The sequence below is a fragment of the Ranitomeya imitator genome, chromosome 4 (genome assembly GCF_032444005.1).
Source record: "Ranitomeya imitator isolate aRanImi1 chromosome 4, aRanImi1.pri, whole genome shotgun sequence".
Taxonomy (NCBI): Eukaryota; Metazoa; Chordata; class Amphibia; order Anura; family Dendrobatidae; genus Ranitomeya; species Ranitomeya imitator.
Genome location: NC_091285.1, coordinates 6,606,301 through 6,622,084, shown reverse-complemented (window position 1 = coordinate 6,622,084; position 15,784 = coordinate 6,606,301). Strand labels below are relative to the sequence as shown.

The window sequence follows — 15,784 nt, the reverse complement described above, 5'->3', positions numbered from 1 at the left end:
TCCGGGGGTCTCCCGGGTATTAGCAGTAGTAATCTTGGGCAGGTATGAGGGGTATTAATAAGGAGGGGGTCAGGCACAGTCCGGGGGTCTCTCCGGTATTAGCAGTAGTAATCTTGGGCAGGTATGAGGGGTATTAATAAGGAGGGGGTCAGGCACAGTCCGGGGGTCTCCCGGGTATTAGCAGTAGTAATCTTGGGCAGGTATGAGGGGTATTAATAAGGAGGGGGTCAGGCACAGTCCGGGGGTCTCTCCGGTATTAGCAGTAGTAATCTTGGGCAGGTATGAGGGGTATTAATAAGGAGGGGGTCAGGCACAGTCCGGGGGTCTCCCGGGTATTAGCAGTAGTAATCTTGGGCAGGTATGAGGGGTATTAATAAGGAGGGGGTCAGGCACAGTCCGGGGGTCTCTCCGGTATTAGCAGGAGTAATCTGGGGCAGGCATGAGGGGTATTAATAAGGAGGGGGTCAGGCACAGTCCGGGGGTCTCCCGGGTATTAGCAGTAGTAATCTGGGGCAGGTATCAGGGGTATTAATAAGGAGGGGGTCAGGCACAGTCCGGGGGTCTCTCCGGTATTAGCAGGAGTAATCTTGGGCAGGTATGAGGGGTATTAATAAGGAGGGGGTCAGGCACAGTCCGGGGGTCTCCCGGGTATTAGCAGTAGTAATCTGGGGCAGGTATCAGGGGTATTAATAAGGAGGGGGTCAGGCACAGTCCGGGGGTCTCTCCGGTATTAGCAGTAGTAATCTTGGGCAGGTATGAGGGGTATTAATAAGGAGGGGGTCAGGCACAGTCCGGGGGTCTCTCCGGTATTAGCAGTAGTAATCTGGGGCAGGTATCAGGGGTATTAATAAGGAGGGGGTCAGGCACAGTCCGGGGGTCTCCCGGGTATTAGCAGTAGTAATCTGGGGCAGGTATCAGGGGTATTAATAAGCAGAGCAGTTACAGTTGGGGCTTTTATCCTCTGTTGATGTCCGGCCACGTTCATCTTGGCGACAGATGGAGAATCCTTAGTGATCAGTGGCGGTCGCCGGCTGTTACTTTGGCCGCCACTGATACTTTGTTTCTTTGTTCTCATTCATCTTTTCTTCTTACTTTATTTCCTGATATTTAGAGAAAGAAAATGAAGGCAAGAAAGGCGAGTAACGAGGGATCGGAGAGCGAGGTCCCCTGACGCCGTAGACGTAGAGCCAGATAGGAATAGTGATGATAGAGAGACGTCATATCTGTGTCAGGCCGTGTTCACACGCAGCAATTTTTTTTTTAAGCCATAACCTGCATTCAGGATGCCCCTTGTGCAGCGTTTTTGTCCTGTTTTTTTGCAGTGTTTTTTGTTTACATCTGTGTTTTATCTCCAGTACATGTTTAATAAAGTTAGTTTTATTTGCCAAAAAAACCCCACTGGAAACGCCGCAAAAAAACTGTTTTTTCACTTTCTCATTGCTTCCTATGAGTGGAAAAACTGCAAAAACGCTGAAAGAATTGAAGCTGCAGATTTCAATTTGAGTCAGGAAAAATAAAATCCAGACGCGTTGTGGATATTTCTGAGCTCTCGTACGTTCTGCCGGTCCTGTAAAAATCAGCTTTTAATTGCATAAAATAAACCCTGCAAAACTGCTGTATGTGAACATGGCCTTGTAACTCCATATGTCCTGATAGAGCCAGCCATAGTGCCTAACAGTCATAGTGCACCATTACAGTGCCAACCACTGCCCCCATACCAGAACCAGCCATACTGCCTAACAGTCATAGTGCACCATTACAGTGAGAACCACTGCCCCCATACCAGAACCAGCCATACTGCCTAACAGTCATAGTGCACCATTACAGTGCCAACCACTGCCCCCATACCAGAGCCAGCCATAGTGCCTAACAGTCATAGTGCACCATTACAGTGAGAACCACTGCCCCCATACCAGAGCCAGCCATAGTGCCTAACAGTCATAGTGCACCATTACAGTGAGAACCACTGCCCCCATACCAGAGCCAGCCATACTGCCTAACAGTCATAGTGCACCATTACAGTGCCAACCACTGCCCCCATACCAGAACCAGCCATACTGCCTAACAGTCATAGTGCACCATTACAGTGAGAACCACTGCCCCCATACCAGAACCAGCCATACTGCCTAACAGTCATAGTGCACCATTACAGTGCCAACCACTGCCCCCATACCAGAGCCAGCCATACTGCCTAACAGTCATAGTGCACCATTACAGTGAGAACCACTGCCCCCATACCAGAACCAGCCATACTGCCTAACAGTCATAGTGCACCATTACAGTGCCAACCACTGCCCCATACCAGAGCCTGCCATAGTGCCTAACAGTCATAGTGCACCATTACAGTGAGAACCACTGCCCCCATACCAGAACCAGCCATACTGCCTAACAGTCATAGTGCACCATTACAGTGAGAACCACTGCCCCCATACCAGAGCCAGCCATACTGCCTAACAGTCATAGTGCACCATTACAGTGCCAACCACTGCCCCCATACCAGAGCCAGCCATAGTGCCTAACAGTCATAGTGCACCATTACAGTGAGAACCACTGCCCCCATACCAGAGCCAGCCATACTGCCTAACAGTCATAGTGCACCATTACAGTGCCAACCACTGCCCCCATACCAGAACCAGCCATACTGCCTAACAGTCATAGTGCACCATTACAGTGAGAACCACTGCCCCCATACCAGAACCAGCCATACTGCCTAACAGTCATAGTGCACCATTACAGTGAGAACCACTGCCCCCATACCAGAACCAGCCATACTGCCTAACAGTCATAGTGCACCATTACAGTGAGAACCACTGCCCCCATACCAGAACCAGCCATACTGCCTAACAGTCATAGTGCACCATTACAGTGAGAACCACTGCCCCCATACCAGAACCAGCCATACTGCCTAACAGTCATAGTGCACCATTACAGTGAGAACCACTGCCCCATACCAGAACCAGCCATACTGCCTAACAGTCATAGTGCACCATTACAGTGAGAACCACTGCCCCCATACCAGAGCCAGCCATACTGCCTAACAGTCATAGTGCACCATTACAGTGCCAACCACTGCCCCCATACCAGAACCAGCCATACTGCCTAACAGTCATAGTGCACCATTACAGTGAGAACCACTGCCCCATACCAGAGCCAGCCATAGTGCCTAACAGTCATAGTGCACCATTACAGTGAGAACCACTGCCCCCATACCAGAACCAGCCATACTGCCTAACAGTCATAGTGCACCATTACAGTGAGAACCACTGCCCCATACCAGAGCCAGCCATAGTGCCTAACAGTCATAGTGCACCATTACAGTGAGAACCACTGCCCCCATACCAGAGCCAGCCATACTGCCTAACAGTCATAGTGCACCATTACAGTGCCAACCACTGCCCCCATACCAGAACCAGCCATACTGCCTAACAGTCATAGTGCACCATTACAGTGAGAACCACTGCCCCCATACCAGAACCAGCCATACTGCCTAACAGTCATAGTGCACCATTACAGTGAGAACCACTGCCCCCATACCAGAGCCAGCCATAGTGCCTAACAGTCATAGTGCACCATTACAGTGCCAACCACTTCCCCCATACCAGAGCCAGCCATACTGCCTAACAGTCATAGTGCACCATTACAGTGAGAACCACTGCCCCCATACCAGAACCAGCCATACTGCCTAACAGTCATAGTGCACCATTACAGTGAGAACCACTGCCCCATACCAGAGCCAGCCATAGTGCCTAACAGTCATAGTGCACCATTACAGTGAGAACCACTGCCCCCATACCAGAGCCAGCCATAGTGCCTAACAGTCATAGTGCACCATTACAGTGCCAACCACTGCCCCATACCAGAGCCTGCCATAGTGCCTAACAGTCATAGTGCACCATTACAGTGCCAACCACTTCCCCCATACCAGAGCCAGCCATACTGCCTAACAGTCATAGTGCACCATTACAGTGAGAACCACTGCCCCCATACCAGAGCCAGCCATAGTGCCTATCAGTCATAGTGCACCATTACAGTGAGAACCACTGCCCCCATACCAGAGCCTGCCATAGTGCCTAACAGTCATAGTGCACCATTACAGTGAGAACCACTGCCCCCATACCAGAGCCAGCCATACTGCCTAACAGTCATAGTGCACCATTACAGTGCCAACCACTGCCCCCATACCAGAACCAGCCATACTGCCTAACAGTCATAGTGCACCATTACAGTGAGAACCACTGCCCCCATACCAGAACCAGCCATACTGCCTAACAGTCATAGTGCACCATTACAGTGAGAACCACTGCCCCCATACCAGAGCCAGCCATAGTGCCTAACAGTCATAGTGCACCATTACAGTGCCAACCACTTCCCCCATACCAGAGCCAGCCATACTGCCTAACAGTCATAGTGCACCATTACAGTGCCAACCACTGCCCCCATACCAGAGCCAGCCATAGTGCCTAACAGTCATAGTGCACCATTACAGTGAGAACCACTGCCCCCATACCAGAACCAGCCATACTGCCTAACAGTCATAGTGCACCATTACAGTGCCAACCACTGCCCCCATACCAGAGCCTGCCATAGTGCCTAACAGTCATAGTGCACCATTACAGTGATGCCCACTACAGCCCCCATACCAGAGCCAGCCATACTGCCTAACAGTCATAGTGCACCATTACAGTGCCAACCACTGCCCCCATACCAGAGCCTGCCATAGTGCCTAACAGTCATAGTGCACCATTACAGTGCCAACCACTGCCCCCATACCAGAACCAGCCATACTGCCTAACAGTCATAGTGCACCATTACAGTGAGAACCACTGCCCCCATACCAGAGCCAGCCATAGTGCCTATCAGTCATAGTGCACCATTACAGTGAGAACCACTGCCCCCATACCAGAGCCTGCCATAGTGCCTAACAGTCATAGTGCACCATTACAGTGAGAACCACTGCCCCCATACCAGAGCCAGCCATAGTGCCTAACAGTCATAGTGCACCATTACAGTGCCAACCACTGCCCCCATACCAGAGCCAGCCATAGTGCCTAACAGTCATAGTGCACCATTACAGTGCCAACCACTGCCCCCATACCAGAGCCAGCCATACTGCCTAACAGTCATAGTGCACCATTACAGTGAGAACCACTGCCCCCATACCAGAGCCAACCATAGTGCCTAACAGTCATAGTGCACCATTACAGTGCCAACCACTGCCCCCATACCAGAGCCAGCCATAGTGCCTAACAGTCATAGTGCACCATTACAGTGAGAACCACTGCCCCCATACCAGAACTAGCCATACTGCCTAACAGTCATAGTGCACCATTACAGTGCCAACCACTGCCCCCATACTAGAGCCTGCCATAGTGCCTAACAGTCATAGTGCACCATTACAGTGAGAACCACTGCCCCCATACCAGAACCAGCAATACTGCCTAACTGTTAGGCACTATGGCTGGTTCTGTTATGGGGGGCAGTGGTTGGCACTGTAATGGTGCACTATGACTGTTAGGCAGTATTGCTGGTTCTGGTATGGGGGCAGTGGTTCTCACTGTAATGGTGCACTATGACTGTTAGGCACTATGGCTGGTTCTGGTATGGGGGGCAGTGGTTGGCACTGTAATGGTGCACTATGACTGTTAGGCAGTATTGCTGGTTCTGGTATGGGGGCAGTGGTTCTCACTGTAATGGTGCACTATGACTGTTAGGCACTATGGCTGGTTCTGGTATGGGGGGCAGTGGTTGGCACTGTAATGGTGCACTATGACTGTCATAGTGCACCATTACAGTGAGAACCACTGCCCCCATACCAGAGCCAGCCATAGTGCCTAACAGTCATAGTGCACCATTACAGTGAGAACCACTGCCCCCATACCAGAGCCAGCCATAGTGCCTATCAGTCATAGTGCACCATTACAGTGAGAACCACTGCCCCCATACCAGAGCCTGCCATACTGCCTAACAGTCATAGTGCACCATTACAGTGCCAACCACTGCCCCCATACCAGAGCCAGCCATAGTGCCTAACAGTCATAGTGCACCATTACAGTGAGAACCACTGCCCCCATACCAGAGCCTGCCATACTGCCTAACAGTCATAGTGCACCATTACAGTGCCAACCACTGCCCCCATACCAGAGCCAGCCATAGTGCCTAACAGTCATAGTGCACCATTACAGTGCCAACCACTGCCCCCATACCAGAGCCAGCCATAGTGCCTATCAGTCATAGTGCACCATTACAGTGAGAACCACTGCCCCCATACCAGAACCAGCCATAGTGCCTAACAGTCATAGTGCACCATTACAGTGAGAACCACTGTCCCCCATACCAGAACCAGCCATAGTGCCTAACAGTCATAGTGTACCATTACAGTGAGAACCACTGCCCCATACCAGAACCAGCCATAGTGCCTAACAGTCATAGTGCACCATTACAGTGAGAACCACTGTCCCCCATACCAGAGCCAGCCATAGTGCCTAACAGTCATAGTGCACCATTACAGTGCCAACCACTGCCCCCATACCAGAGCCAGCCATAGTGCCTAACAGTCATAGTGCACCATTACAGTGAGAACCACTGTTTCCCATACCAGAACCAGCCATAGTGCCTAACATTCATAGTGCACCATTACAGTGAGAACCATTGCCCCCATACCAGAGCCAGCCATAGTGCCTAACAGTCATAGTGCACCATTACACTGAGAACCATTGCCCCATACCAGAACCAGCCATAGTGCCTAACAGTCATAATGCACCATTACAGTGCCAACCACTGCCCCCATACCAGAACCAGCCATAGTGCCTAACAGTCATAGTGCACCATTACAGTGCCAACCACTGCCCCCATACCAGAGCCAGCCATAGTGCCTAACAATCATAGTGCACCATTACAGTGAGAACCATTGCCCCATACCAGAACCAGCCATAGTGCCTAACGGTCATAGTGCACCATTACAGTGAGAACCATTGCCCCATACCAGAACCAGCCATAGTGCCTAACAGTCATAGTGCACCATTACAGTGAGAACCATTGCCCCATACCAGAACCAGCCATAGTGCCTAACAGTCATAGTGCACCATTACAGTGAGAACCACTGCCCCCATACCAGAACCAGCCATACTGCCTAACAGTCATAGTGCACCATTACAGTGTCAACCACTGCCTCCTCCATACCAGAACCAGCCAAGGTACCCCAAACTGTCATAATGTCATTATAACAGTGCCCGCTGTAGCCCCCTATAATAGAGCCTGCTATAGTGCCCCATTACTGCCATAGTGTCATTATAACAGTGCCCACTACACCCCCCATAATAGAGCCTGCCATAGTGCCCCATAACTGCCATATTGTCATTATAACAGTGCCCACTACAGCCCCCATAATAAAGCCAGCAATAGTGCCCACTACAGCCCCCATAATAAAGCCAGCAATAGTGCCCCATAACTGCCATAGTGTCATTATAACAGTGTCCTCTACAGCCCCCATTATAGAGCCAGCCATAGTGTCATTATAACAGTGCCCACTGCAACCCCCCATAATAGAGCCAGCAATAGTGCCCCATAACTGCCATAGTGTCATTATAACAGTGCCCACTACAGCCCCCATAATAGAGCCAGCAATAGTGCCCCATAACTGCCATAGTGTCATTATAACAGTGCCCTCTACAGCCCCCATAATAAAGCCTGCCATAGTGCCCCATAACTGCCAGTGTCATTATAACAGTGCCCTCTACAGCCCCCATAATAAAGCCAGCAATAGTGCCCGATAACTGCCATAGTGTCATTATAACAGTGCCCTCTACAGCCCCCATAATAAAGCCTGCCATAGTGCCCCATAACTGCCAGTGTCATTATAACAGTGCCCTCTACAGCCCCCATAATAAAGCCAGCAATAGTGCCCCATAACTGCCATAGTGTCATTATAACAGTCACCGCTGCATCCCCTATAATAGAGCCTGCCATAGTGCCCCATAACTGCCATAGTGTCATTATAACAGTGCCCACTACAGCCCCTATTATAGAGCCAGCAATAGTGCCCCATAACTGCCCTAGTGTCATTATAACAGTGCCCACTACAGCCCCCATTATAGAGCCAGCCATAGTGCCCCATAAGTGCCATAGTGTCATTATAACAGTGCCCGCTGCAACCCCCCATAATAGAGCCTGCCATAGTGCCCCATAACTGCCATAGTGTCATTATAACAGTGCCCTCTACAGCCCCCATAATAAAGCCAGCAATAGTGCCCCATAACTGCCATAGTGTCATTATAACAGTGCCCTCTACAGCCCCCATAATAAAGCCTGCCATAGTGCCCCATAACTGCCAGTGTCATTATAACAGTGCCCTCTACAGCCCCCATAATAAAGCCAGCAATAGTGCCCCATAACTGCCATAGTGTCATTATAACAGTGCCCTCTACAGCCCCCATAATAAAGCCAGCAATAGTGCCCCATAACTGCCATAGTGTCATTATAACAGTGCCCACTACAGCCCCTATTATAGAGCCTGCCATAGTGCCCCATAAGTGCCCTAGTGTCATTATAACAGTGCCCCCTTACCAGTGCCAGCCATGCCGCCCCATAACTGCTGCAGGACCGTCACAGCAGTGCCCGCTGCGCCCCCACACCAGAGCTCGCCATAGCACCAGCGACTATGCCCCTATACTTGTGCCAGTCACAGATGCTCCTGGAGGCAGTGCCCTCTTTACGGAGGGCCCATTCCTGATTTCTCCACATTAGGACAATGACCCTACGCAGATCCATATATCGGTGCCCCCATAGCCTCAGCTCCGTGCTTCTTGCCTCCTCCCGTCCTCCGCTCCGGCCTCTGTTGGAACGCTTTTTCCGTTTTCTGCTTTCCGTATGATTTCTCAGTTTTGTGTCCGATTTTCCGGCTTATCAGACAGCAGAATAACATTGTGATATCCCACGTTTCCTACTAGTCATCGAAAGGGACGTCGGCCTCTTCCCGGAAGAAAGGAAAACCCAGCAAAGTGGAGAAACAGCGGCTGCAGAAAGAGGAGGAGGAGCGAAGGCAACGGGAGGAAGGTCAGCATCCGCATGAGTGTCGGGGGGCTGTCCAGGGGGCTGCTCCCTATCAGATTATGAGATTTCACTCTTAAAGGGGTTTCCCACTTTGAGCTGTCGAGGCGTCACGTGACCTCATCACACCGCATTGATCATGTGATCACAGCGCAGTCACTGGACCATGATGCATTGCACCCTCCACACATCCCTGTGGCTCATGCATTGCAGCAAACCTGCAGCTGTGAAAAGGAAATTAGGATCTGAGTGTCGAGAAGGTTTCTATTCACTGACAGCAAGCAGAGGATGTGAAAACGGTCAAGAATTTCCAGAAAGTTGTAGGTTTCATCACCGGTGATGCCTCATTGGATTTAACCCTTTCCTCACCTTTGTCTCTGATCCCCAGAGGAAGCTCGGTTTCTCGCTGAGCAGATTGAAGCTGCTCGTCTGGAGAAAGAGCGACTTGAAAGAGAAGAGCTCGAGCGCCTGGAGGCCAAGGTGAGGTGCGAACGTCAAAGGGGAGGACCCGGTCATACTTACAGGGGGATGTCCATCTCTTGTTTGTTTCACCAACGGCCTGATAGTGACGGAGGAGAGGTCGGAGGTTGAGGAGCAGGCCGGCCTGCTTTATGTGTTAGTAGTGGAGGTCGGAGGTTGAGGAGCAGGTCTGCAGATGAGGTCAGGTGGGAGAAGGAGAGAGGCCGGCCTGCTTTATGTGTTAGTAGTAGAGGTCGGAGGTTGAGGAGCAGGTCTACAGATGAGGTCAGGTGGGAGAAGGAGAGAGGCCGGCCTGCTTTATGTGTTAGTAGTGGAGGTCGGAGGTTGAGGAGCAGGTCTGCAGATGAGGTCAGGTGGGAGAAGGAGAGAGGCCGGCCTGCTTTATGTGTTAGTAGTAGAGGTCGGAGGTTGAGGAGCAGGTCTACAGATGAGGTCAGGTGGGAGAAGGAGAGAGGCCGGCCTGCTTTATGTGTTAGTAGTAGAGGTCGGAGGTTGAGGAGCAGGTCTGCAGATGAGGTCAGGTGGGAGAAGGAGAGAGGCCGGCCTGCTTTATGTGTTAGTAGTGGAGGTCGGAGGTTGAGGAGCAGGTCTGCAGATGAGGTCAGGTGGGAGAAGGAGAGTGGCCGGCCTGCTTTATGTGTTAGTATTAGAGGTCGGAGGTTGAGGAGCAGGTCTACAGATGAGGTCAGGTGGAAGGAGAGTGGCCGGCCTGCTTTATGTGTTAGTAGTGGAGGTCGGAGGTTGAGGAGCAGGTCTGCAGATGAGGTCAGGTGGGAGAAGGAGAGTGGCCGGCCTGCTTTATGTGTTAGTAGTGGAGGTCGTAGGTTGAGGAGCAGGTCTACAGATGAGGTCAGGTGGGGGAAGGAGAGTGGCCGGCCTGCTTTATGTGTTAGTAGTGGAGGTCGGAGGTTGAGGAGCAGGTCTACAGATGAGGTCAGGTGGAAGGAGAGTGGCCGGCCTGCTTTATGTGTTAGTAGTGGAGGTCGGAGGTTGAGGAGCAGGTCTGCAGATGAGGTCAGGTGGGAGAAGGAGAGTGGCCGGCCTGCTTTATGTGTTAGTATTAGTGGTCGGAGGTTGAGGAGCAGGTCTGCAGATGAGGTCAGGTGGGAGAAGGAGAGAGGCCGGCCTGCTTTATGTGTTAGTAGTGGAGGTCGGAGGTTGAGGAGCAGGTCTGCAGATGAGGTCAGGTGGGAGAAGGAGAGAGGCCGGCCTGCTTTATGTGTTAGTAGTGGAGGTCGGAGGTTGAGGAGCAGGTCTGCAGATGAGGTCAGGTGGGAGAAGGAGAGAGGCCGGCCTGCTTTATGTGTTAGTAGTGGAGGTCGGAGGTTGAGGAGCAGGTCTGCAGATGAGGTCAGGTGGGAGAAGGAGAGAGGCCGGCCTGCTTTATGTGTTAGTAGTGGAGGTCGGAGGTTGAGGAGCGGGTCTGCAGATGAGGTCAGGTGGGAGGAGAGTGGCCGGCCTGCTTTATGTGTTAGTAGTGGAGGTCGGAGGTTGAGGAGCAGGTCTGCAGATGAGGTCAGGTGGAAGGAGAGTGGCCGGCCTGCTTTATGTGTTAGTAGTGGAGATCGGAGGTTGAGGAGCGGGTCTGCAGATGAGGTCAGGTGGGAGAAGGAGAGAGGCCGGCCTGCTTTATGTGTTAGTAGTGGAGGTCGGAGGTTGAGGAGCAGGTCTGCAGATGAGGTCAGGTGGGAGAAGGAGAGAGGCCGGCCTGCTTTATGTGTTAGTAATAGAGGTCGGAGGTTGAGGAGCGGGTCTGCAGATGAGGTCAGGTGGGAGGAGAGTGGCCGGCCTGCTTTATGTGTTAGTAGTGGAGGTCGGAGGTTGAGGAGCAGGTCTGCAGATGAGGTCAGGTGGGAGGAGAGTGGCCGGCCTGCTTTATGTGTTAGTAGTGGAGGTCGGAGGTTGAGGAGCAGGTCTGCAGATGAGGTCAGGTGGGAGGAGAGTGGCCGGCCTGCTTTATGTGTTAGTAGTGGAGATCGGAGGTTGAGGAGCAGGTCTGCAGATGAGGTCAGGTGGGAGAAGGAGAGAGGCCGGCCTGCTTTATGTGTTAGTAGTAGAGGTTGGGGAGCAGGTCTGCAGATGAGGTCAGGTGGGAGAAGGAGAGAGGCCGGCCTGCTTTATGTGTTAGTAGTAGAGGTCGGAGGTTGAGGAGCAGGTCTGCAGATGAGGTCAGGTGGGAGAAGGAGAGAGGCCGGCCTGCTTTATGTGTTAGTAGTAGAGATCGGAGGTTGAGGAGCAGGTCTGCAGATGAGGTCAGGTGGGAGAAGGAGAGAGGCCGGCCTGCTTTATGTGTTAGTAGAGGTCGGAGGTTGAGGAGCAGGTCTGCAGATGAGGTCAGGTGGGAGAAGGAGAGAGGCCGGCCTGCTTTATGTGTTAGTAGTAGAGGTCGGAGGTTGAGGAGCAGGTCTGCAGATGAGGTCAGGTGGGAGAAGGAGAGTGGCCGGCCTGCTTTATGTGTTAGTAGTGGAGGTCGGAGGTTGAGGAGCAGGTCTGCAGATGAGGTCAGGTGGGAGAAAAAGCAGGCCGGCCTCTCTCCATGTGTTAGTAGTGGAGGTCGGAGGTTGAGGAGCAGGTCTGCAGATGAGGTCAGGTGGGAGAAGGAGAGAGGCCGGCCTGCTTTATGTGTTAGTAGTGGAGGTCGGAGGTTGAGGAGCGGGTCTGCAGATGAGGTCAGGTGGGAGAAGGAGAGAGGCCGGCCTGCTTTATGTGTTAGTAGTAGAGGTCGGAGGTTGAGGAGCAGGTCTGCAGATGAGGTCAGGTGGGAGAAGGAGAGTGGCCGGCCTGCTTTATGTGTTAGTAGTAGAGGTCGGAGGTTGAGGAGCAGGTCTGCAGATGAGGTCAGGTGGGAGAAGGAGAGTGGCCGGCCTGCTTTATGTGTTAGTAGTAGAGGTCGGAGGTTGAGGAGCAGGTCTGCAGATGAGGTCAGGTGGGAGAAGGAGAGAGGCCGGCCTGCTTTATGTGTTAGTAGTGGAGGTCGGAGGTTGAGGAGCAGGTCTGCAGATGAGGTCAGGTGGGAGAAGGAGAGTGGCCGGCCTGCTTTATGTGTTAGTAGTAGAGGTCGGAGGTTGAGGAGCAGGTCTACAGATGAGGTCAGGTGGGAGAAAAAGCAGGCCGGCCTCTCTCCATGTGTTAGTAGTGGAGGTCGGAGGTTGAGGAGCAGGTCTGCAGATGAGGTCAGGTGGGAGAAGGAGAGAGGCCGGCCTGCTTTATGTGTTAGTAGTAGAGGTCGGAGGTTGAGGAGCAGGTCTGCAGATGAGGTCAGGTGGGAGAAGGAGAGAGGCCGGCCTGCTTTATGTGTTAGTAGTGGAGGTCGGAGGTGGAGGAGCAGGTCTACAGATGAGGTCAGGTGGGAGAAGGAGAGAGACCGGCCTGCTTTATGTGTTAGTAGTGGAGGTCGGAGGTTGAGGAGCAGGTCTGCAGATGAGGTCAGGTGGGAGAAGGAGAGAGGCCGGCCTGCTTTATGTGTTAGTAGTAGAGGTCGGAGGTTGAGGAGCAGGTCTACAGATGAGGTCAGGTGGGAGAAGGAGAGAGACCGGCCTGCTTTATGTGTTAGTAGTGGAGGTCGGAGGTTGAGGAGCAGGTCTGCAGATGAGGTCAGGTGGGGAGAAGGAGAGAGGCCGGCCTGCTTTATGTGTTAGTAGTAGAGGTCGGAGGTTGAGGAGCAGGTCTGCAGATGAGGTCAGGTGGGAGAAGGAGAGAGGCCGGCCTGCTTTATGTGTTAGTAGTGGAGGTCGGAGGTTGAGGAGCAGGTCTACAGATGAGGTCAGGTGGGAGAAGGAGAGAGGCCGGCCTGCTTTATGTGTTAGTAGTGGAGGTCGGAGGTTGAGGAGCAGGTCTGCAGATGAGGTCAGGTGGGAGAAGGAGAGAGGCCGGCCTGCTTTATGTGTTAGTAGTGGAGATCGGAGGTTGAGGAGCAGGTCTGCAGATGAGGTCAGGTGGGAGAAGGAGAGAGGCCGGCCTGCTTTTTGTGTTAGTAGTGGAGGTCGGAGGTTGAGGAGCAGGTCTGCAGATGAGGTCAGGTGGGAGAAGGAGAGAGGCTGGCCTGCTTTATGTGTTAGTAGTGGAGGTCGGAGGTTGAGGAGCAGGTCTACAGATGAGGTCAGGTGGGAGAAGGAGAGAGGCCGGCCTGCTTTATGTGTTAGTAGTGGAGATCGGAGGTTGAGGAGCAGGTCTGCAGATGAGGTCAGGTGGGAGAAGGAGAGAGGCCGGCCTGCTTTATGTGTTAGTAGGAGAGATCGGAGGTTGAGGAGCAGGTCTGCAGATCAGGTCAGGTGGGTAGAAGGAGAGAGGCCGGCCTGCTTTATGTGTTAGTAGTAGAGATCGGAGGTTGAGGAGCAGGTCTGCAGATGAGGTCAGTTGGGAGAAGGAGAGAGGCCGGCCTGCTTTATGTGTTAGTAGTAGAGGTCGGAGGTTGAGGAGCAGGTCTGCAGATGAGGTCAGGTGGGAGAAGGAGAGAGGCCGGCCTGCTTTATGTGTTAGTAGTGGAGGTCGGAGGTTGAGGAGCAGGTCTGCAGATGAGGTCAGGTGGGAGAAGGAGAGAGGCCGGCCTGCTTTATGTGTTAGTAATAGAGGTCGGAGGTTGAGGAGCAGGTCTGCAGATGAGGTCAGGTGGGAGAAGGAGAGAGGCCGGCCTGCTTTATGTGTTAGTAGTGGAGGTCGGAGGTTGAGGAGCAGGTCTGCAGATGAGGTCAGGTGGGGAGAAGGAGAGAGGCCGGCCTGCTTTATGTGTTAGTAGTGGAGGTCGGAGGTTGAGGAGCAGGTCTGCAGATGAGGTCAGGTGGGAGAAGGAGAGAGGCCGGCCTGCTTTATGTGTTAGTAATAGAGGTCGGAGGTTGAGGAGCAGGTCTGCAGATGAGGTCAGGTGGGAGAAGGAGAGAGGCCGGCCTGCTTTATGTGTTAGTAATAGAGGTCGGAGGTTGAGGAGCAGGTCTGCAGATGAGGTCAGGTGGGAGAAGGAGAGAGGCCGGCCTGCTTTATGTGTTAGTAGTGGAGGTCGGAGGTTGAGGAGCAGGTCTGCAGATGAGGTCAGGTGGGGAGATAAGAGGGAGAGATAATTATTTGGTCATTATCGCTCACATCTCTGCTCCCATCGTATTACAGCAGCGAGAGCACCGTGAGGAGGAGCTGGGAGAACACCGAGTGCTGCTGGAAGAGAAGCTGGAAGCTGCGGCTCGGTGGAAGAAAAATCAACGGAATCGATCCAAGGTGCAAGAAATACCCCTGCATTGCTGCAGTCAGTACAGAGTGCAGCGCTCATAGACACCGCCGCCATTTTGTCCTGAGTGCAGCAGCACACACTGTATGTTATATAGATGGTACATGTGTCCTGAGTGCAGCAGCACACACTGTATGTTATAGATGGTACATGTGTCCTGAGTGCAGCAGCACACACTGTATGTTATAGATGGTACATGTGTCCTGAGTGCAGCAGCACACACTGTATGCTATAGACGGTACATGTGTCCTGAGTGCAGCACACACTGTATGTTATATAGATGGTACATGTGTCCTGAGTGCAGCACACACTGTATGTTATATAGATGGTACATGTGTCCTGAGTGCAGCAGCACACACTGTATGTTATATAGATGGTACATGTGTCCTGAGTGCAGCAGCACACACTGTATGTTATAGACGGTACATGTGTCCTGAGTGCAGCAGCACACATTGTATGTTATATAGACGGTACATGTGTCCTGAGTGCAGCAGCACACACTGTTTCTTATAGACGGTGCATGTGTCCTGAGTGCAGCAGCACACACTGTATGTAATATAGATGGTACATGTGTCCTGAGTGCAGCAGCACACACTGTATGTTATATAGATGGTACATGTGTCCTGAGTGCAGCAGCACACACTGTATGTAATATAGATGGTACATGTGTCCTGAGTGCAGCACACACTGTATGTTATAGACGGTACATGTGTCCTGAGTGCAGCAGCACACACTGTATGTAATATAGATGGTACATGTGTCCTGAGTGCAGCAGCACACACTGTTTCTTATAGACGGTGCATGTGTCCTGAGTGCAGCAGCACACACTGTATGTAATATAGATGGTACATGTGTCCTGAGTGCAGCAGCACACACTGTATGTAATATAGATGGTACATGTGTCCTGAGTGCAGCACACACTGTATGTTATAGACGGTACATGTGTCCTGAGTGCAGCAGCACACACTGTATGTTATAGACGGTACATGTGTCCTGAGTGCAGCAGCACACACTGTATGTTATAGACGGTACATGTGTCCTGAG

At 52.3% G+C, this 15,784-nt stretch overlaps 1 protein-coding gene across 1 annotated transcript in view; it reads left to right on the top strand.

The window, feature by feature from the left end:
* The window catches only part of DNAI7 (dynein axonemal intermediate chain 7), a 62,230-nt gene that overhangs the window by 7,064 nt on the left and 39,382 nt on the right, over positions 1-15,784 (top strand). The window contains exons 2-4 of the mRNA XM_069762821.1: positions 8,946-9,051; positions 9,434-9,525; positions 14,626-14,730. Of these exons, the coding sequence (XP_069618922.1) occupies positions 8,946-9,051; positions 9,434-9,525; positions 14,626-14,730 (303 nt within the window). The remainder of the gene's footprint in view (positions 1-8,945; positions 9,052-9,433; positions 9,526-14,625; positions 14,731-15,784) is intronic.